This window comes from Zootoca vivipara, chromosome 3, assembly GCF_963506605.1.
Source record: "Zootoca vivipara chromosome 3, rZooViv1.1, whole genome shotgun sequence".
NCBI lineage: Eukaryota > Metazoa > Chordata > Lepidosauria > Squamata > Lacertidae > Zootoca > Zootoca vivipara.
In genome coordinates, this window is record NC_083278.1 from 48739191 (window position 1) to 48762927 (window position 23737).

Below are 23737 nucleotides of genomic sequence, written 5' to 3' on the forward strand. Positions count from 1 at the left end.
CCTTCTGAGGGAGTCATTTCTGCTGTTGAACAGCTCTGGCATCTAAAGATATGTAATGATGTTCAGTTTCTTTCTCAACCGTATGGTTTGTGATTGCCTTACATCTTTGCATTGCGGTCTGCTGGTGCTGCTATTAAATGCAGTTCCTAACAAAATCTCATTCACCCATGATTCCATGGTGGATAAAAAGGCTGACCTGGCTTGTATAACTGAAAGGTAGCTTGGCGAGCTGAGGGTATAGTTTCTCCTACTTATGCCCTCCTACTTAAGTACTCAGTTCAGTACCAGAATAGAGTCAGGAACTGGCGGCGGCGATGGAGGGTTTCCGTAGTCTCACTGTCTCCAGGCTTCTTGTCTGTTTGAGTGCAGTATGGAGTATACTGTATGTATCTTGTGTTGAGTGACCAGGACAGATAAGAAATTCTGCTGGTGAATCACCTGACAGGGGCTATTTGGGATATGGTGTTGAAGAGTCCCAGGATGGTTGTTCTGGGCGGGGGGGGGACACACCTAGTTTTCATGCTATGGTCACCAGGTCCTTGGTGGCTCAAATCTTATGTGTGCCATTACAATCCTGAGCTGTTCCAACATGTCTTTAGCCCAACACATAAAGCAAGATACACCTGATAGTTGTTTTCTTGGCCACACAGGAAGATAGTAATCTGAAAATGGAGGATTTTTTATTACGTATTATGATTGAACCACTTCCTGTTAAAATCTAGACTTGCATTTGCCCTCTGAATGCATGGGAGGCCTGTTAATGTGATTCACGCTCAGATGCTTATGAAAAAATTCCTTCAGTAGCACCTTAAAGACCAACTAAGATGCTTATGGACACTGATGGACTCCAAAGGGCATTTTGGGATATTCTGATGAGCATGACAGGCACGCTTGCCTTAGGTCTTTACATGTATGAAATAAATGTCAGTAAGATCACAATGGAACCTCAGTTCCATGGCAATGGAATGCCTCAGTTTTTATATGTTTGGCATAGCTGCCAAGTTCTCCCTTTTTTTAAGGGAAATTCCATTATGCTGAATAGGCTTCCTCGCGAGAAAAGGGAAAACTTGGCAGCTATGGTTATAGTGAGCAAGGAAGAAAAACAAACTATTTCAATTAAGATGGGGCTAAAGTCTGTTGCGCCGGTCAAGGCATCGCTGTGGAAACCCCTAGTGAACTGATGTAAGGCGTGGGCACAGAGCTGACTTTGTAATACGATGCAGGGCAGAGTAACGATGCTGCCAGGGAACAATTCAGCAGAAGCAGCGGCAATGTTGTGCCTATTTGAACTTGAGCGCTAATAAATGACTTCCCACCCAGCACAGTTAGCATGGACGAATACAACGATGTCGTTTTTGTGGCAGACCAGCCCCGCCTGCTCGCCCGCCAAGACAGGTTGCCGTATGAAAAAACAACAACGCGGAAGTAGCTCGAGACGGGATAAGGGCAAATGCTTCGGCCGCTGCTACAGAGCATGCGCAGTTTTTCCGAGCATGCCCAGTACCGACGACGGAGGCGCCGGCTGCCCACTCTTACGGTGCACCGGCTGCGACGGGAGCAGAAAAGGCAGCAGCGGCTGACGCGTCGACCGTCCTTCCCTCGCAGGATCTCGGATACATTTCTTCCCTTCAGTAGCTTGGAGGACACGGGGAACCCAAGGTGTGGGGAGTCGGAGGAAGTGGGCAGCTAAGTAGGGTTTCTGTGCGCGCGCGCGCGCGAGGTTGCTATGGTAACCGAGGCTACCTGGTCGGTTCCCAGGGAACGGGATGCCGCCTGGAGCAGGAATTAAGGACTTCCTGGGCTGACTGCCTAGATTCTCCCCCTATATACCTCCGTCTGTCTGTCTGTGTGAGTGAGTTACTGGACTTTTCCTGGGCTGCCAACCCTCTTGGCGGATGGCATCATAGGTGCCCACCTGCACTCACGCCTTGGATTGGGATGGAGGTGTGCTGGTTGTTGTGAGAAATGCATCTGTTCCTAGAAGATACTGAAAGTTAAATAGGTAAATATGTAGAAAATGTAGCCTTAAAGACAAGCAGCACCATGCTAGTACCAACTCGGTTCTCTCTAGAACCAGCTTGTGTGAATTGTTGTGAATAGCAAATACATAAATGTCCTACATTTTGCCTGTGCAAAAATATAATACGCATAAGGCTGCTGTGTCGGTCACAAACCTAGGAGTAATTGTGAACTATTTAAATCACGTGGTATTTCTTTGCAGCTGAGTTCCTGTTTCTGTATAACTATACTGTATTGAAGTTATCCCACACTGTCTAGCCTGTGTGTACTGTATATGACTGCTTCTGCTCAGGAAGTGTGTGTGTGTGTGTGTGTGTGTGTGTGTGTGTGTGTGTGTAAGGCGGGGGGTGGTTGGTTGTGAAAAGCCCCAGCTAGTAAATTCATTTAAATTCATTTAAAACAACTGTGGTGGGGAAGTTGTGCCAGCTGCCCTGATTCTTCTGATTCCTTTGAAGTATCAGTGATTGGTTCAGGAATAACCTGAATATCTCAAGTTACACCAGGCCTGAAAACTGTTATTTAAAAGAGTTTGGAAAACTGTGACAAATGAAGACAAAAGGATGATCTTATAATTTGTTTTGTACTCTGGCTATCTTAAATTGGTTCCTAACTTATTGTGAACTTAGGCAACTGATGCCTGTTCATTTAGTTTGGGTAAAGAATTTTTTGAAAAATGTATATAGAAGTTTGTAATAATCTAAAACACACACTCCAAATACAGTGCAACAAGCACATGTTTGCTTTCAGGATATAGGAATGCAATGATATCAATTTGTAGAAGAAGGAGGCAGAGAAATGGGCATGCTTAATAGCAGTTTATAGTTATTTATTAACTTATTTGTTTAAAGCCATTTATATCCCTCTCTCTCTCTCAGGGTATTATAGTGGCATACACTACAACACTAAAATATATAAAAAAGTAAGTATTCTGGAGGGTGGGGAGATTAGAATTCGGTGGTGGTGTATGCTTTTAGAGTTAAAATAAACTCCCTTCCTTGGACTATACTGCTATATTTCAGAATGAAAGAAAGGGGAAAGGGACACACCTAACATTTTCCAGCATCCTCACCCCTGCTATTAAAAAAAGAGAGTTGAGAATGCCAGGCAGGCAGCCCTAAACCTAAATCCTCTAGTGCTATATAGACAGCGATAGCCAGGGGTGTACCTAAGTGTTGGTAAGGTTGGCCTTGCCAAGGGCCCAGGTCAAGGGGCGCATATTAATCACACCCTTCCACTCTGACTCCATCATAGCAGGCCTGTAGGGCCTCCTCTCTGGCCAGCTGGCAGCACTATTAGCTCCTTGCCTAGGGTGCCAGGGGGCCTAGGTATGCCTCTGGCAATGGCCTTAGGGGGCCTTCAACAGAAGAAAAACACAAATTTCCTCCTCCCTCTCCTGAATTCCCTTCCTGAGACCTTATCAGCACTATTCTTTGTGAATTTTTAATCTTTTCAAATCACTGGGGGGGGGGGGAGCAGCTCTGATGTGCTGCTTACTTTTCTTTTTCTTTTCAGAATTCAGATTAGTCTTTATTTCAAAGACATGATGGTTCTGACAGGGTAGGAATGCCATTCAGATTAAGGATATGTGCCTTCTTCATTATTCAAATAAAACATAAAACACAAATACTGAAGGAGCATGTTTTTAATAATGTGTGCTTTATTATTTTGAGGGAATTATGCCATATCCTAAGAATAAATCATAACTTTTTCATTGTGAGCAGAGTTGGTCAAAATGTGGTAAGTGAGGAGACAGGATTTAAAAAAAAATAAAAGTCTGTTTGCAGGCTTGACTATGGCTCTGCAATCAACGCCTCCATCATAAATGTACTTGTAAGGCAGACAATTTAAGATCGAAAGGAGATTTGATTGAAACTTAATTAGAACCTGTCATTGGCTATGCTGCTGCTGCAGTACAGAATGTATTCATGTCTCCCAGGTTGCCAGTTACTTAATTAAAAGAGAGCAAATATTAAAATCCAATAAATGGTATATCTCTAGAGCAAAATGTAAGGATTTTAAAGTAGAAGGAAATGACTCATTCTTCAAAGACTGAGACCAGCGACATAGGAATTGTTAAGATGTTCTAAAACTTCACAGTGCAACAGGGAGTATAATATAAATTGAAACTGAAAGATTTTGTTTCTGTTTATATTCCTGTCTCAAACTTAATTTATCATTTGATTATAGCACTTATTTAATTAAAATGTAACCAACTGTTAGTACTTACAAGCCAAAATCATGACTCCAGCTTGGAGTTTGTGATAGAAGAGAAGAAACAAAAAAGAAACATAAACAAAAGCAACTCACCAAAAATATATCTGATGCAATTTTCCAGATTAGAAAATTGGTTTGTTTGTTAATCTACTCTAAAAATTTGTATAGTTCACTCACTATTTTAACTCTCATGACTTCCTCAAAGGAACCCTGGGTATTGTAGTTTGGTTAGATAGCTAACAATTATGTTAAAAGATGCCCCCATTACAGAACAAAAATTTAGAGAATTCCTTGGGGAGAGGGAAATGACACTTTCCCTTCCTTTAATTTGAAGGAGAGGGTATGAGAAAATCCAGGCTGAGGGAGGGGAAAGTGTGGGAAGGCAGTGATTTGGAGGAGAGTTCATATGGACAACAGAGAATTAATGGAAGTATATGAAGTTTACTATCCACATTAAATGACAGTGTGGATGAGCCTAAAGCCGAACCATAGCTTAGCCCCAGATAGCACAGCAGCAGCAGGATTGAATGAGGAGTACAGCAGCCGTGACCTTCACTTCAGGAGCCCACATGCTGAGCCATGGGTGATGTGTGTACTGGGTCACCATATACTGAAATGTATTTCCACATACATACACCTAACCATTATAGGAAAGTCAGTGTAAGAAGAAATAAGAACTTAACACTTAACAACTTAAAAGACTTAAAACTTTGTTGGCACAGCCTATGGTTATGAAAAGGTCTGACAGGAAGTTCTTCCTGCCAATAAATCCCTCCAGTTTGCTCAGCGTTCAATGAATGTGTAGTTTCCCAGCTGCGTTTTTCGCATGTTGAATTTCAGAGGCCAATTGGCATACCTAAGAGCAGTCGTTTTCAGCCTATTCCGTTGAAGGTTTCTCAGATGCTTTTAAAATGATTTCTAAGTGAGAAAAGCCATAATAGCAGACCAACCTGTTTGAGAAACCCACATTCACCTGCCAGTCATCCAGTGTACATTAAACAAGTACAGAGAAATCAAGTGTGTATATGCATGTGTGAAGTAGGTCCCAGTTACTGTTCAATAGGAAGCTTGGGTCCCTTGAAAGAATGTAATAATGGCTGTGGAGTTTGTGCTTAAAAAGAAGTGGTTTGGAAAGAAGCACATTATGCAAACTTAAGTCCTGAGAAGTTTTTACTAGAAGTCAAACTGCCATGCCTTTTTATGCAGAAGAGGCAATAAATTAACAATAAATACTCTTGATTAGATTTTTGTTGGTTATCTACAAAGAAATTGAATTGGCATGTTGTGCCAATGTGCACAAATGTGGAATAAATATTTCATTGAGATATGGACTGTCTGGAGCTTGCATTTTTTAAGTTGATGATCTGTCTTGTGTAGGATATTAGTGTTTGTTCTTTTTGGCTGTAGTTTCAGTTTACATTTTCTATTAGAACAATCCCTAGATAGCACTGATAACTTGTCTTGTTTGTTTTGACAGTAAATGTTTTCTTTTTATCATTCAGATCCTGCTGTGATATCATCATTGTAGCATTTACCACATCTTCAGCTTGTGGGTGTTTATATGGTTATTTAATGAAGTTTTCTATGGAGTCAGGAAACTGTTGTGTTTGGCCCTGAAAGTGCATAGCAGTGAATCCTTTGGTGAGTATCTTTTGTGCATATGTTTGTGTGACTTCCTTCCCACTGGTAAGTGATGTTCTGTGCTCACTGTACTTCTCCATTGTTTCTTTGCCATTAATAATAAAGCAGTAGGATAATAATCATTGGCACTTCAGTACTGCAAGGAAACTTGAGTTATCTGAGAGTATCATTCTCTCCCAGGTTCCAAAAGCTGCATCTTTGAATGGGCTCTAAAGTTGTGGGAAAGTGGGATCACAGCCACCTGGCCCATCATCTGAGTGTGTGTGACCTGCTTTTGTCCCCCAGTAATGCAGCTACCACATGTATAATGCAGGTAGAAGTTGTAAAATGTAAAGTTATAAATTGTATACTGACGGAAGTTAGAAAATCACACAGGAGATACTCTGACATAGTTCAGATGGAATATCCAGGACACTTTCCAAAATGGCCTTAAATGTATGTTGGAAGTCCTCCAGGAGACCATAGAGTTCAAATACTGCTCTTCTATTCTGTTAAACAACCCCCCACACATGCATACCAATAGCTCCCAATAACACCCCAAGTGGATTTTTCAAATTTAATTTATTATCTCGGATTTTTTGCTGAGCAAGAAGAAAATGTTCAGTAAGGAATATTGATAATAAATGGAGAGCTCTCCGAAGAAATTGAAATATCAAGGGGCACCCGGCAGGGATGTCCACTCTCCCCCCCTCCTCTTCATTTTAACAATTGAAAGCCTATTGAAGGAAATAAAAGAAAATAAGATGATTAAAGGAATTAAAGTGGGTAGAAGCATCTATAAAACGCGAGCCTTTGCAGATGATGTCATCATAATCTTAGAGGATCCTCTAGAGACAATCGGGCATCTGAAAAAAGCTTTACATGATTATGGCAAAGTATCGGGCTTTAAAATAAATATGAATAAAACAAAAATTATCACAAAAAAATTAAGAGAAAAGAAAAAAAAGAATTGAGAGAAAAATCAGGATGGGAAATTGTGAAGAAGGTAATATATTTGGGAATTGAAATTACAGCCAAAAATATAAACCTATTTGAAAATAATTATGAAAAAAAGTGGAAAGAAATAGAGAGAGAGCTAGAAAGATGGAGTAATCTACAGATGACATTATCTGCAAGGATAGCGGCAATCAAAATGGTAGTATTACCAAAATTATTATTTTTATTCCAAATGCTCCCAATTGTGGGGAAAAAAAGAGGTATTTGAAAAATGGAGGAAAGGCTTGAGTAAATTTATATGGGAAAGAAAAAAGCCAAGGATACAATACAAACTGTTGACTGATATAAAAGAAAGGGGAGGATGGGGGGTCCCAGACCTAAGATTATATTACGCAGCAGCAAGCCTGGTGTGGATAAAAGAGTTGGTAGAATTGGATAATAAAGAGATATTAGATATAGAAGGATTCAATAATACTCAGGGATGGCATAAGTATTTATTAGAGGGGGGAAAAGGAGGATATAAAGAATTTACGAATCATGTTTTCAAAAAATATTTATTAAAAATATGGTACGAACATAAAAACATTTTAGAGCCGAAAACGCCCTGGTGGGCCTCCCCCATGGAAGTAACCGCATTATTTAGTAAATACAGGCAGAGCAAATGGCCGACGTACTCGGATATCCTAGAAAGAGAGGGAGAACAACTAAGATTAAAATCATACCAAATGTTAAAACACGAATGTATGAGCTGGCTTCATTATGGCCAGATCCAAAGTTTGTTTAATAAACATTTGAAAATTGGGTTTACCGAAAACAAATCTAAATTGCAGGAGATATTATTGGAAAATAAAGAAAAACCAATGTCAAAGTTATATGCTTATCTTCTCGAATGGGAACTAAAGGATGAAGTGGTGAAAACCACGATGATACGCTGGGCCCAAGATATAGGGAGACCTATATACAGCGATAAATGGGAAAGACTCTGGAGGGAAGGGATAAAATTCACGGCGTGCCCAGGTATCAAGGAGAACATTCTTAAATTGGTTTATAGATGACATCTATAATTGCCAAAATATATAAAAATGATTCCAACAAATGTTGGAAATGCAAAGAGAAAATTGGTAATTATTACCACTGCTGGTGGCAGTGTGGTAAGATTCAAGAATTCTGGAACAGAGTATATGAAAAATTGGAAAAAATGTTGAAAATGACGTTCACCAAAAACCCTGAATTATTTTTGTTGAATATGATCCCAGAAAGCATCCCTGAGGGAAAAAGAAATATATTATCATATGCTAGTGCAGCGGCCAGGCTACTGATAGCTAGAAATTGGAAGGGAGAAAAAATGCCGACAATATACGAGTGGCAGGAGAAATTGGTCGAGTTCATGAATCTAGATAAAATGACCACAGCAATTAGAAAAATCCCCAAGCAGAAATGTATCAAGGAATGGAAACAGGTAGAGGACTATTTAAGAAAAGAGAATTTCAACATAGATCTGGTGATATGCCTATATTGAAAAGAAAACAGGGAAAAATTAATAACAATTATAAAAAATAGCAGTAGGAATTTAAGGGTAACTAGAAAGAAGCAAGAATCTGGTAAGCTTAGAAAATAAAGCGATGTATGGACAGTGGGAAGCTATTTGTAATCTTCAATTTTTAATCTATAATTCTCTCTTTTATTTCTTTTTCTTAGGATTTATAACCCAAATCTTAAGTTTGTATGATATTTTATTTGTTATATTATTATTGGTGTTGATTTCTGTTATATTATGTTATATTAATTTGTATTATTTATTATGTTAAGTTCTAAGGCCATTGATATGGAATATCATTTCAAACTAGTGTCTATATGTTTTCTGCTTTTCTATATATATGTGTGTACATATATACATACATATATATAGTTTCCTTTTCTTCTCTCTTTCTATTTTTAATTTTCTGTTGTTGTCTGGAATATGATCTTCTTATATTTTGTTTTGCTTTGTTTTTGTTTTTGGTTAAATGAATTTTTTTGTGATCTGTGTTTGCAAAATTGAAATAAAGTTTATTTTATATAAAAAAAATGTTCAGTAAGCTTTACTACAGAAATGCACTGAAAAGACAAAAAAAAATCAGCTTGTCATCCTATATAAACAATACACTGTAGACAAAATGCCCTCTTCAACTCCCTTCCCCATCACATAAGTATTACCTTCATGTGTGTATTAAGCTCATCTTACATCTTACCATGGGCCACATATAACATTGCAAATAAATATGTTAGATTCTGAAAGCAATAATTTATTATTATTAAGGCATTTATTTAAAGACAGGCATATCTGATGGAGAAGGCTATGCCTGTGAATTCAGAGATTGTCTGAAATAATGTTTTATTTAATAATGGTCTTGATGCCTTGAGGGTGCATTTGCACTTGCATGTGCTGCTGGTTACTTTAATTGTAGCAGGAAGTGACACAAATACTGTATATCAATAACAGCAGAAACAAAGCAGCACTGTAGAATCCTGCTTCTGCTGCCATGCAGAGTAGACTGACCATGCTAATCTGTGGTGCAGACAGATGGCTGAGCAGCATGAACTAATGACCAATGCAGTGGGAAACACAGGGCTTAGATGTTCATCAGAGTGTGATCTGAACCTTGAAATACTGACATTGCAAACAAGTTTCTAGAAGTTTTATATTTCCCATCTCTTCTGCACAGTGTTGGAGTACTTACTGCAAACTCATTTCTATCAGAAAAATGAAGCCCTCAAAGAACAAAAATGTAGAATATTCAGAAGGTTTCTATAAGCCCCCGTTAGCTGTCCAGAAGACCAGTGCCGAGATAATAAACGAAGCAAGAAATACACTAAGGATTTTAAGAACTCAAAGACCGTTCACACCAAGGGAGGAGCAAAGGAAGCTTTTTGGATCTGCATCTTCAAGAACACCTGAAAATAGACCACCTTCTGCTTTTAGGTATGGAGTTTTGGAGGGAAGGGCTATAACCCTACATTCCGTGTCAATGGGATTCAGGTGGATTAGAGAAGTATAAAAACACAGGTATAAAATTGTCCATCTATTTTGGTAGGGAGTACATGCTTCCTGCTGTATGGATGTAGCTGATAAGAAGTTTGGCTAGAAATAATTGAAGTGTTTCTGACAACTTTTAAAAAGAAAAGAAGTATTCACTGTCAACCCCAAACTATTATTAGGTTTGATGTGTAGGAAGCTGAAGCACCTCTCATTTGCTTTCTGGATGTGTCATCTCCTGCTCTTGTTGATTTTGACATTCCCAAAGGAATTGCTTCTAAAAGAGAAACACTATCACAATATGGATTGCCATTACAGCTGCTCAGTAGCCAGCATAGAGGGGACTCGGAATAAGGCAGCATTATTCCTTGTGCCATTGAGTAAGTAGAATAGGCACCATGACATATACTTGCCCCTTTATTTTCTTAATATCTTCTCTAACCTGTGTTTTATTTTGCATTCCAAAAAAGCGATTTTCAGTAAAGCAATTTTGCAGAAGTAGAATTTTCACTCCATTAGTATGCACATAGAAAGTACTTTGTGGAGAAAAACATGTTATCTACACATTTAATTAATATGTTCTGTTTTTCATTCCAGTCTCCATGCTTCCAGCTTTGAATGGGTCGAATCAAGGCCTGTCTCTTGTGCACGTCTAAGCCCACTGGACCATGTATGTATTATTTTTTTAGCAGGGCTTTGTGTATTCTGTGCTCCATTAAAATTATGTGCCAAGAAAGACTGCCTTCTGCAAACTTATGCAGATTGACACTTAAGGCCACTTTCCATCACTTAAGACTTTTCCAGCTGTCTCTCTGGCTTCTTAGGTCTCTGCAAGCATTTCTTACACAGCACAGGAGGAACTTTCTTTTTACAATTAGATTATCAGGAAAGTGAATTTGTGCCCACTACCACATTCTGTGCTTGTTCTGCAGTCTCATGGAATTGTGGCATATCCCTAGTCCTATCCATTGGAGGTAAAATTATATAGGCTGATGCTGAAGCATCTGTGTCTTGCTTCCCCCACCCCCCTTCTTTCCAAAACCATCTTTGGAAATGTGTGTAAATAAGTTTTGTGGAATTTCACTACAGTGGTCTGTAACAAGATTATCCTTCGGAGTATCTGTTCCTTTGTGAATTCACTTAAGACCTCAGAGTCAAGTCCTATTATTTACCAGGAAAATAAGATGTAGTAGTAAACAAACTGACTTAAGCTTAGTGGAACTTCTTGCTCAGGGAAAACTATTACGAGAAGAAATTTGTCAATAAATAGATTATGGCAAGACCCATAATGTTAATAACCTCCCTCTTCTGATTCTTACAAGTGGCTGTATGTTAAATTAGAACTTTTCTTGTAACAGAAGCCAAAGTTGCTGTCATCACCCAGGAATAATGAGGAGCATCATATTTCACCTCCTAAATCACCAATAGATTCAGAGGAAATTAGGAGAATCAGCAATGCTCGTGCACGTTTGTTTAGAACCGCATCTTATGGAAACCTTCTCCCAGATAAAATACTACTTCCCAATGAGAGTAAGTATGTTTCTATTTAATCCTTTTTACCAAGCTTTTGTAAGAACTCAGATTATAAAATATATTAAAGTCAGCCTAACTGAACAATTGGATTCCATAGTCATAGAGTTTGAAGGCATCTCAAAGGTCCCCTAGTCCAACCCACAGCTAATGCAGAAAATCTACTGCTCCAGCAGTCCTAGCTTGCAGTCATAGGAACATAGGAAGCTGCCTTATACTGTCTCAGACCACTGATCTGTCTAGCTCTATATTGTCTACACTGACTGGCAGCAGATCTCCAGGATTTCAGGCAGAGTTCTCTCCCTCCCCTTCCTGGAGATGCCCATGATTGAACTTGAAACCTGCCACCTCCATTTCAGATGCTCCGTTACTGATCTATGGCCCTTCTCTTAAGGTCCAGTGGTTTAGTTTGCAGTTCATCCGAAATGAAATGTCTTTTCATACATTGGTGTGGATCCTAAGGGCCAAACTGTGCAAGATGCTAATGATGTGATCGGAAATAGTGTTGTTTTTAATATGAAATATGAGGCTGGTGGAGCTGCGGTAGTTATTGGCTTCACAGCATGGGAGGGGAGCATGCCAGGTAGTTAGATTGGAGCACATCCATTTATATATAGGTGGATACAATACGTAGTTCTTGATTTCTATACTATATAAGAAGGTAGAGGGGATTACTTCTCAATCAAGGGGGTGGGATCATAGAATTGTAGAGTTAGAAGGGATCCTGAGGGTCATCTAGTCCAACCTCCTTGTATCCAGAAATATTATTTCAGCTAAAGCATCCATGACGAAAGCATATTTCCACTGCTTTGTCCTTTGGGAAGAAAGGAAAACTATTAAATTTGAGTGTGCTTCTTTAACCTAATCTTACTACTGATGCTGCAGTATATAAAACATTTTCACTTAGTTTAGGAATAAAAGTTTCTTTACAGTAGAAAGGTTGAGCTCTTATGAATAAAGATGTCATTAGGAGTTCATGTGTCTTTAGAAAAGAATACCAGCCTGCATCAGTTCCTTTTATACAGATTTCTCTTATTTTAGTTAATGCCAGCTAGCAAGGACTGTTATTACAATGTGAATAGTAATATTTCAGAAGACTAGCTATCCTTTTAAGGACATCTTTCTGTATGTTTCCTTTATAAGAACACTTTAACCATTTTGTTAAAACAGGTAAGACACTGAATTTTGAAGATCATCCTACCATGTGTGATAGTTCAGGAACTAGAGATGAAAGTCAAAACCTGACTGTCCAGTTGACCTTTAAGGAGAAGTGTATCCCATTAACATACAAAGAGCATCAAAATAAGGTAGAAGGGGAAGAAGTATATTCACAAATGACAGACATTTCGCCTTCACCTCAGTGCAGCAATCAAAGGTCAGTATTTTATTTATCTTCAGGTATTTTCACACAACACATTTAAAAGTGGGAGCAATTGGTGTGCTGCACTGCTGTCATGGAGCCACGCTACTGACATCAGCATCACTGTTGCTTACAGGGATGGTGCAAGGGTGCAGGATGGCACTGGATGCAGAAGGGCTGTGTTGGCTCCAGCAATGCACCAACACAGCACTGATCTCACTTCCCTTCCCCGTGTCCCAGGTGACAGTGGTATCGCTGTCGGGAGGGTGGCTTCATGGCACTACACCACTGTTTGCCATCATGATGGTTATAACAAGAAAATGGATATATTTAAGAAGGATTAAACAAGGATTTATGGTATACAGTAGTTAAATCTGGTCCATAGCTATTGCTCAAAAATTAAGGTATGCTAGAGGCCAAATAAAAACATTCTTTTTCAACTAAATGGCAAAAAAATGATTCTACATATTAAAGATGATAACAGTGTTCAAATTCCTCCTGTAAAATATGCTACTATTTGGAATTCTTAGTAACTCTCCAGTTACTGATAGTTATAAATGAAACAAATCTTTCAAATAATGTTGCCACCCAGCAGTTTGAAAGCATGCCAGTGTGAGTAGATAAATAGGTACCATTGTGGTGGGAGGGTAAACAGCGTTTCCGTGTGCTCTGGCTTCCATCATAGTGCCCCGTTGCTCCAGCAGCGGTTTAGTCATGCTGGCCACATGACCCGGAAAGCTCTCTGTGAAGAAACACTGGCTCCCTCAGCCTGAAAGTGGAGATGAGCGCTGCACCCCATAGTTAAATTTGACTGGACTTAACCATCCAGGGGTATTTTACTCAAAACTAATAATAATATTACTATTTTCCCCCAGGGATTTTGAATGAAGCGACCCAAATTTGTGTGTGTATGTATGTTTAATTTTAATCTTCATTAAATTTTATTGTATTTCTTTATTCCTGGTTCAATTGCCGGCCCCCTAAAAAGACATTGGCTTGCTTCTCCCCTTGGCAAGTGCTTTTTAGCTTTATCTGCTGGTGCAGTAAGGAAAACTAGTTCCTAATCTATCAAAGGATCAAACGGTTTCCTCTTGCATTGGTGTTAGGAATCTTAGCGCCAAACTTTGTGCTTCCTGCTGTTGTAAATTGTAAAATGTTTAAAAAGTGGTAGACAACTGTTTACGAAATTAAGGAATACTTCCTATGCCCCCTTTCCTGACAGCAGCAAATCGCTGCCCCTCTGCCAAATACTCTTTATGGATCTAAACATACAGGACCCGGGGTTGAAACTATCATTCTTGTCTAGGCTGTATTTTAAGCCTCTTGTACCTCTTTCTCAAAGATTGATGCCACATTTGTTTGCATTGTTTATAGGAACATTATTTTGTTTAACAATAATGACAACTAATGAAGCTTCCAAACAAAAAACAAACAAAAACGTGGCTAGGGTATTGGATGCAGACTTTCTGCTACATTCTCTAAAACATGGATTCTGAGCCTTTGTTAGATGATTGCAATGAAAAAATATACTGATATTTATGGTATTCCAGCTGCACTATTTAAAATTTTAAAAGATGATGCTGTTAAGGTGCTACACTCAATATGCCAGCAAGTTTGGAAAACTCAGCAGTGGCCAGAGGATTGGAGAATATCAGTCTACATCCCAATTCCAAAGAAGGGCAGAGCCAAAGAATGCTCCAACTACCGCACAATTGAGCTCATTTCACACGCTAGCAAGGTTATGCTTAAAATTCTACAAGGCAGGCTTAAGCAGTATGTGGACCAAGAACTCCCAGATGTGTAAGCTAGATTTTGAAGAAAGCTAGAGAGTTCCAGAAAAACATCTACTTCTGCTTCATTGACTATGCAAAAGCATTTGACTGTGTCAACCACAGCAAACTATGGCAAGTTCTTAAAGAAATGGGAGTGCCTGATCGCCTCATCTGTCTCCTGAGAAATCTCTATGTGGAACAAGAAGCTACAGTTAGAACTGGATATGGAACAACTGATTGGTTCAAAATTGGGAAAGGAGTACGACAAGGCTATATATTGTCTCCCTGCTTATTTAACTTATATGCAGAATTCATCATGTGAAAGGCTCAACTGGATGAATCCCAAGACGGAATTAAGATTGACGGAAGAAATATCAACAACCTCAGATATGCAGATGACACAACCTTGATGGCAGAAAGTGAGGAGGAATTAAAGAACCTTTCAATGAGGGTGAAAGAGGAGAGCACAAAATATGGTCTGAAGCTCAACATCAAAAAAACTAAGATCATGGCCACTGGTCCCATCACCTCCTGGCAAACAGAAGGGGAAGAAAGAGGCAGTAAGAGATTTTACTTTCTTGGGTTCCATGATCACTGCAGATGGTGACAGCAGTCATGAAATTAAAAAACGCCTGTTTCTTGGGGGGAAAGCAATGACAAACATTTTAATGACAGCATCTTAAAAAGCAGAGACATTACCTTGCCGACAAAGGTCCGTATAGTTAAAGCTATGGTTTTCCCAGTAGTGATGTACGGAAGTGAGAGCTGGACCATAAAGAATTGATGTTTTCGAATTATGGGGCTGGAGGAGACTGTTGAGAGTCCCATGGACTGCTAGAAGATCAAACCTATCCATTCTGAAGGAAATCAGCCCTGAGTGCTCACTGGAAGGACAGATCCTGAAGCTGAGGCTCCAATACTTTGGCCACCTCATGAGAAGAGAAGACTCCCTGGAAAAGACCCTGATGTTGGGAAAGATGGAGGGCACAAGGAGAAGGGGATGACAAAGGACGAGATGTTTGGACAGTGCGAAGCCACCAACATGAGTTTGACCAAACTGCGGGAGGCAGTGCAATACAGGAGTGCCTGGTGTGCTCTGGTCCATAGGGTCACGAAGAGTCGGACACAACTAAACGAATAAACAACAACAGTGCTTCAGTACACTTGAGTTTATTGCAATATGTTTCATAGTAATATTTCAGAGTAATATTATCAGCTAAAATTTCTTTAATACTGAGCCTGAGAAAGTAATTTGATAACCAATTCTAACAGTTTAGAATGTAGGTATTGGAAAACAGCTTCTGTCCTGGACAAGTCTGCACATTCTACGGTATATTGGAAAGAGCAAACAAAAGGAAAGAGATTGAAAGGCAATGAGGAATGGATGCAGAGTGGGATGCCAAACATAGGGCACTTGAAATTTAATAGGAAAAGTGGGGGGAGGGCAAGTTGGTGGAAGGAGGCAGATATAAAGGAAAGAATATACTTAATTTTCATCCTAAGCTGATTTATGTCCCTTCATACTAAAATATTTTGTATAACAGATTCCATGGGCTGTAAAAATGTATTGAGCGTTTCCAAATTTGCTTTCATTCTGCTCATTTTGTATGGCAGCAGGGCTGGAAATTAGTTTTCATCCCCAAGTGAATACTTGCTTGCAAAGGGTTTGCATCTACCGTTCTTCATAATTGATGAGACTATGCCTCACACAGAGTGATAATTGTTAAATTTTCAGGTATACTCAAATAATTTGTCACTTACTCCACAGAATTACTGTTGCAGTTAAATTTATTTACATTCACCTAAACTGATTTATCTCTATCGGCACGTTTTCACTTTTTCTTATCCATATTACTTTTGAATACTAGTTGTTTACATGCCCTCCAGTTTTGAGGCAGATTGTTCTACTTCATTTTCGCTGTGCTTAGTGAATATGATTTGACAATGCCTAATTATGGTAGCAAAGTATGTAGGATTAAAACCGTATGTAAGTGGATTGATGCTCTTTAAATTCTAGTATTTACACTGACAAAAGCACTGCTCTATGTAATAGGCACCTTTAATTTTTCATATGTCCATGTTATTCAGATACATGCTTACAGTTATAAGGTTGTCTCTAACTAAGTCAAAGTAGACCCAATGAAATCAATTGTCCTACTCATAAGTATGAGTTGTATAAAATCCCATGGGAGCTAAAAAAAAGCTATATAATTCAAACATACCGTAAGCTTCTGCTCTAGTTCCCCCCCCCTTTTTTCCAAACCTTGTGTCCCCTTTCCTGGAATTTGATAGTAACTTAGACATGAACTTCTAGCCATAAGAACTGCCCAGTGGATTCACTGGCTGTAAATGTTGCTTCATATTAACATTTTGTCTCCCCCAAACTACCACGAGACCATTGAAATTCAAGCAGAACTCTTGTTTCTTTAAAAGTACTGTATGCCACCTTTCACATCAAAGCCTTCCCAAGTTGGTTTAAAAAGCTTAATATGCATAATGGGATGATTAGATAATCACTCCTCATAATTAAGAGAATTGTCTTTATCTCACAAGCACCAACAAATGTGGGGATTTTAAGGGTGAGATGGATGTATGGTTGTTTTGTGGAAATCTTAATTGAGAATGAGAATTCACAGACACTTGAGTGTTTTGGAAATGATAGAAGAATATTTCAAAGCAAACAGGTTTTTTTGTAAAAAATAAATAAATTCTACCTGATATTTTCTGTTGAAAATATAAAATGTATACCTTTTTTGAAGATCAGATGTTAATATATACATTTTGCATGAGCACCAGTTGCTCTAAGAAAGTATCATTAGTAGAATTTAAGGCTAACATTTAGATTCACTTCATTATTTCATGACAGCAAAGTCCTTTGTACTGTTGATTCACTCAGTCTTGAATAGAAAAAGTACAGTACAGTATTTTATGTTCAATAATGGCGGCCTCTTGTGGCTGACGGTTTAATTGCAGCATGCACCAGAAGATATAAATAAACCTATGGCTATTTGGCTATTTTTGCTTAGTTAACACTGGACAGAGCAGACAGACTCCTGCTCTAAGATTCCCAAACTGATTGTGGGGAGTTAACTTAGGCCAAGAAGTTTCTCAGTGTCAACACTTGGCAGCCTCTGCATTGATACTCTGATTGTGAGTTATGGTTGGTAGTCCCAATCAGATAATAGGAAGTAATTGGGCTGGGGGGGGAGGGCCCAACTCTCCAGTTTATCAGAAAGTTGGCGTTTATGTTCTAGTTTGGGTTGCTGCAAAAACCCCAGAGTCTGAGACTACAGTGTGTGCATTTTCCTGGGGGATGATTTGGTAAAGTTCTACCAGCACTGAGGTGAACTTTCAATTTACCAAAAATAACTTTCCCAGTTGGGTGCATGGAAAGCTGAAAGTGCTATTATGTATGTGATGTTGATGTGTACCTACAGTTTTCTCTGTGTTAAGCTCATCTCCCATTTTTAAGTGACCAGGTTAACGGGCAAGAAAGTCCTTCAACATGCCTAGAAAACACTGAGTGGACTAAGTCTGCATCTGCGTCAGGTACATCACATAGTTTGGTTGAGCATAGATTTTATTTAAAAATAACTGGGTTTCTTTCTTGTACACTGCTGGATTGCATCTTTGCATTTAGAAAACTAATAAGTGATATCCATAGTTGTAAGCATCTGATTTTTTTTAATAAAGCTGTTTTTATTCTGAAAGTTGCACCATGCCAGCTTTCACACCTTGCTGCATTGTGTCAAGTTTCTGAATAGACATGATGTTCTGTTTTATTTATTTTCTAACCAAAAATATAACCTACACCTAAAATTTGAAATAGCCTTTAAATTTGTTTCACTTGCGTATATAATTTTTGAGTGTTCCCTTCTAATTAAACACTGGGCTAGAAGTGATTCAGCCTGCCTGGTACTCTTAATTTGCTAAACAAGCATATTGGAAGCAACCCATTACAAAAGTATTTTTAATGGAGCATTCAAAAGCTGAAAAAGTACATCACCACTCAGTATTATGATATTCGAGCAGTGGTTAGAATTCGTATGCAGCTGCCCAGTATATATTCTCATTTAGTACAGATTGACATAGATTAGTATTTTACAATGCTAAGAACCTGTTAGAGTGATTCACTTATATGTAAAGCTTAGTGTATTTCTTTCCCATTGCTTCTGCAAAAATGTTGAAACACTAAGCTTGGAAGGGTTCGACTTTCAGTGTTGCTAAGGCTTTTGTATTTACATACTAAGAACAGCAGCCAATAAATGCAAGCCAATGTCATTTCTCTGACCAGACTGCAAAGATGTGGTTATGACCGACAAACCACCAAGACATTTTGTTCAACTTGTCAATTTTTGTTGTTTAAGTTTCCTTAAAAAAACAAAAGAAAACCCCCAAACATACATTGAGGTAGTTGAAAATAATAACCTTAAATATTTCTTTTTTGCTTAGGCAGATACTGTAGTTTAGATTGTTAAGATTCCACTCATTTACACATTCTAAAGTATTAATATGGTTGTAGTTTTAAAATCAGTTTTACATATATAGTGTAAGTTTCAATGTGTGATCACTCAATAATATGTTTTCAAATTTCAGAAAATACTTTGGAAGCTATTGAGACAGAAGAGGAAGAAAACTACTGGAATATGAAAATTTTACCAATTCTACATGAATTAGAGTCTGGTGCATAATAGTTTCTATGATACTTGTTATGACTTTTACAAAACAGATTTTCCAGTACTTACTCCCAGTAATTGATATTCCAATTAATGTTCTTGCATTGGTAATATATTGTGGCCTGTGGTTGAGGGGGTGATCCACATCCCCTTTTTAGCACTATGATCAGGATTGCCATTTCAGATTTGAGGTGGGGGGAAATTATCCACAAGTTTAAGAAACCTCTCTTGTATTACCCACAATGCTATTTAACATGTACATGAAGCCACTGGGAGTGGTCATCAGGAGATTTGGGCAGTGTGCTATCAGAATGCTGATGACATTCAGCTGATGCAGATCACAATGATATCAGGTGACCTGCTTTTGCCTGCATGGTGTGAAATTGAACCAGGGGGGCAACAGCATAACCCACAAGGCTTATCGTCAGAGCTTGTAGAACACTATGCACAATGTTTTGCAAGTTCCAAGGATCAGCTGGTCATTGAAGGTTGCAAAGCTTTGTGCATAGGGCTTCACAGCACCTGAGGTGCTTTGCAAGTGCTGTCAATCAGCTGATCAGTGGTGCCCGCATACCCCTTTTGACTAAGCCAAATCTTTACCTGCACCACATATGGCATCATACTGTACAGTATATGGGATCTATGAATAGGGCAGGTGGGCGCAGCTTGGCCAAAATGGCATTACAGACCAAATGGGGAGAGCTGATGGGCCTAATTAGGCCCGTGGGCTGGAGATTCCTCACCACTGACCTAAAGGTTTCAGGTTTAAGCTACAGTTTTTTAATCATGCTTGATACTGAGTTTCTTATACAGTATCTCTGTATCGCTTTTCCTTTTAGTCAATTTATGGTTTTGTTTTCTCTTGGTGACTCTGAAATTTTTTGGTAATTGATGTTGCTTTATTCTTTTCCATATCAAATAGAGGACAACGTAGAAAGACTTTGCCATGCCTGTACTATTCTCTATAAGACCTTGGAGGAAGGAAATATGCTTCGCAAGCGATTTAAAAGACGAAATTTGCTTCTGAAGACTTTATACAAATTAGTTGACATTGCTTCAGATCCGCTTGGCCTCAAACTTGCAAAAATTATTCTAGGCGTAAGTTGAACTGTGGAGGGATCATGGTGCAATGTGATGTTTTGTATGTGCTTTAAGCTCCCTGTTTGTGTGAAATTGTATGATGGATCCTAAGTATCAAGAAACACAACAACTTTTCACAAAAGAGAACACACAGAGTTAAACCAAAAGTTAAAAAATGCTGGATTAATATAGTTTTATAAGTCTGATATACAAATCCTGTGAGCATATGATTTTTAATAATTGCCCTATTAAAACAAAAATCTGCATTGCTACATGGTGTCCCAAATATATGTTTTGTATTATTGGTTTTAGCGCACCAGAATATCCAGAATATTTGTCTGTTAATGCTGTGCTATGCATCAAACTGGAAAATTATAAGCATATCTCGAGTGAATCGGATGTATTACATTGTTAAGTAAAGCCACAGAAACTTCCTGTCAGAAATATGCCATCAAAATGCAACCCACAAAAAAAAAATGAAATCTCTGATTAAAAAATCCAAAGGATCTGGAAAAAATCCAGTGGTTCTCTCACTGCTCTATGTATCATAGGCTCTTATTCCACATTGAAAATATTGGGGGGAAAGAGATGAAACACATTTGCATACAGAATCATGAGTGCAATACAGGTAAAATTAGGCACATCTGTAGAATTCTCTGTGATTTAAGCACATTATTATAAACAGGTATTTTAGTTGCCTTTTGGTTTCTATGCTTTTAACATATAATACCCATGAAAGGTTAAAGCATGCATCCCCAAACTGCGGCCCTCCAGGTGTTTTGGCCTACAACTCCCATGATCCCTAGCTAACAGGACCAGTGTTCGGGGAAGATGGGAATTGTAGTCCAAAACATCTGTAGGGCCGAAGTTTGGGGATGCCTGGGTTAAAGTCTCATTGAAATCAATGGGAGCATTAAGCTCATGCTTAAATCTCTCACACCAAAAACAGTGGATCTTAAAAATAGCATAAATGGTTTGAATTGTGCCCTTTATCCTGTGTTATGCCTGATTAAATTTTTGTGTACCGGTAGCATTTCATGCATGCCTTCAATTTTTCACTAATGACCAATGGGTGCGTGCGCCTTTATATGTGTGTGTGCTTGTTTGGAGAAGGAGGAGTCATATCACTTTTGCCCAGGAATTCAAGAGCACAGTTAGGAAAGGAGAGCCTGAGAACTCTGTGATTAATTATGCCAGACAGCCAGTTATGATGTAACAACCCCAGCTTCCTAAACCATAGTTTAAAGATTTTTGGGAACCCATCAAGCCCTTCCTGCACTTTTTTGACACACTGATCCTGTCTGTTTAAAACACATTTCCCCATCAAGTATTTGATTGCACTGATGTTGCTTTTTTCCTGTTTTATTTGCAGCTGAAAGTAAGTGGAAAGAATCTGCTTAATGTCTGCAAACTGGTATTTAAAATAAGCAGAAATGAAAAAAATGATTCCATCATTCAACATGACCAAATATTGGGTACGTATCATAGAAATTCTACCATGGCTGTAACCATGTTTTACAGAGAAAATACACATTTAATTTGTTGGGGAAATGGAGCAGTCTAGAAATGAAGCATGAATGCAGACATGATTTCCAGGCTGCATTTTGATTTTAGATTGCTTCCCCCCTCCCCCCAAGCAATAAAGCACTATGAATTTCCCACACTATTCAGTATCCAGGTATGTCTGCCTTTGATACTTCAAGGATGGAGGAAAGTTTTTATTTTAAACTTTTGATCTCAAATAAACCACAACTATATTCTATATTCTATCTATATTCAGCCAGCCAGCCTGCTGTCTTGAAGATTGTGAATGTATTTGATCCCAGAAGGTAATCAGTAACATAAATAGAAGATGCCTCATTTTGATTGCTTAAAGTCTTGCATATGTACACTCTAAAATTGGGTGGTGGTAGCTTGTGTGAATCAGAGCTCTGCTCACCCAAGCTCCCTCCCTGATACTGTAGCCCCTCATCCCAGCCCTGTTCCTTTTCAGAACAGGTTTTTTTTTGGGGGGGGCAGGTACAGCAGGCTGTCTTGGGAAGGAGGTGGGGAATTTCCCTTGGGCAAATGTCTGGGCACTCCCACTGAAGTGGATGCCACCAATTGACCACTCTTGATCACTTCAAGGTAAGAGGCAATAAGCATTGTTCACAATTTTCTCCGTAGATTCTCTATTAGAAGTTCTGAGAGCTGAAGACTTGCAAGCAACTACTGAGGCCTTTCTCTATTGTATGGGCGCTATAAAATTCATTTCTGGAAATGCAAAGCTCATTAATGAGATGGTCAGCAAGGGAACTGTTGAAATACTGTTGCAACTAATGAAGCAGATCAATGAAATTAATGAAAATGATGCTCGGTTTTCCAGTTCAGGACACCTCTTGGTTCAGGTCAGAGTTAAACTTTTATTTCAACCAGATAAGATTTGAGGCCAGCCTTGATACTCTGCATAAAATATAAAACAATGAGAGGGAGAAAACAGGTACGTGTGTATTTATGTATAACAGTTGGAGCTTCACAAGTTATAGTAAAGAATAGGAAATATAGGAACAAACGAAAAATAACTAAAGAGAGCAATTTATATATTCCCGTATAAGATACACACAATTATCTTTTTAAAACACTTTTGACTTTGCCCCTTAGATATTTTGATTTCTACTGGTTATCAAATGTTAATACTGTACAAAACATCAACTTTATTTTATTTAGAGCTTCCTTATATCAAAAGGAAAGCATTGCCAATCACTGCTATTTGTTTATCATTCCACACTTGTTTAAATCCATTCAAATCTTGTTCAAGTGTAGTGCAAATTTATCTTCTCTGACTAGCTCATGTTGCCTAGATGAATTTGTTTAGAGTTGCCATACCCCTTATTTCAACATACTTACTAATCTCTTGAATCTTAGTCTCTGGTTTTATTTCCTGTACTTTACATATACAATACTAGCTGCTATGATCACTTGAAAAAGAAGAAATAATGAAGTATTACTCATACAAAGATTCCCTTTACAAATAATGAAGATATGTAAAAATAAAAGTATTCTGGAAGCCAAAACATTCTGCTACATAAATAACAAAAGCTCTATTTTGTTAAATATAGTAACATGTGTTTTAGTGATTAAGGAAATCCTAAAAAGGATCCAGAGCAAGCTTATAGGAAGTGCTGTTTGATGCTCTTACAACAATTATCTATCTCACCTATTATGCACACAAAAAATATGGTGGTGTTGTACAGTAGTGTATAGAGTCTATAATCATGGGGTCACTATAAGAAAATAGTAGTACTTCAGCAAGGGAAGGCAAAAAAAAAAAATTAATTCTAGGGACTACTTTCTATGCTTCTCGCAAGTTGGGGGGAAAGTGATAAAGGAATGGAATCAAATGTCTTTATGCCCTATTCTATTATTTAAGAGGCAAAAGCAAGCTAGCAGAGAGGCAATTTTTAGAGGAGATTAGAAAAGGGATAGAGAATCAGTGAAGCAAAGAGATGCAAGA

At 38.4% G+C, this 23737-nt stretch overlaps 1 protein-coding gene across 1 annotated transcript in view; it reads left to right on the plus strand.

Moving 5' to 3' along the window:
- Window positions 1–1445: 1445 nt before the first annotated feature.
- The window catches only part of ARMC2 (armadillo repeat containing 2), a 37330-nt gene continuing 15038 nt past the window's right edge, over window positions 1446–23737 (plus strand). The window contains exons 1-11 of the mRNA XM_035109278.2: window positions 1446–1659; window positions 5736–5874; window positions 9516–9772; window positions 10424–10496; window positions 11185–11356; window positions 12527–12731; window positions 17961–18037; window positions 19085–19171; window positions 20087–20262; window positions 21617–21719; window positions 22411–22631. Of these exons, the coding sequence (XP_034965169.1) occupies window positions 9555–9772; window positions 10424–10496; window positions 11185–11356; window positions 12527–12731; window positions 17961–18037; window positions 19085–19171; window positions 20087–20262; window positions 21617–21719; window positions 22411–22631 (1332 nt within the window). The 5' untranslated portion in view covers window positions 1446–1659; window positions 5736–5874; window positions 9516–9554. The remainder of the gene's footprint in view (window positions 1660–5735; window positions 5875–9515; window positions 9773–10423; window positions 10497–11184; window positions 11357–12526; window positions 12732–17960; window positions 18038–19084; window positions 19172–20086; window positions 20263–21616; window positions 21720–22410; window positions 22632–23737) is intronic.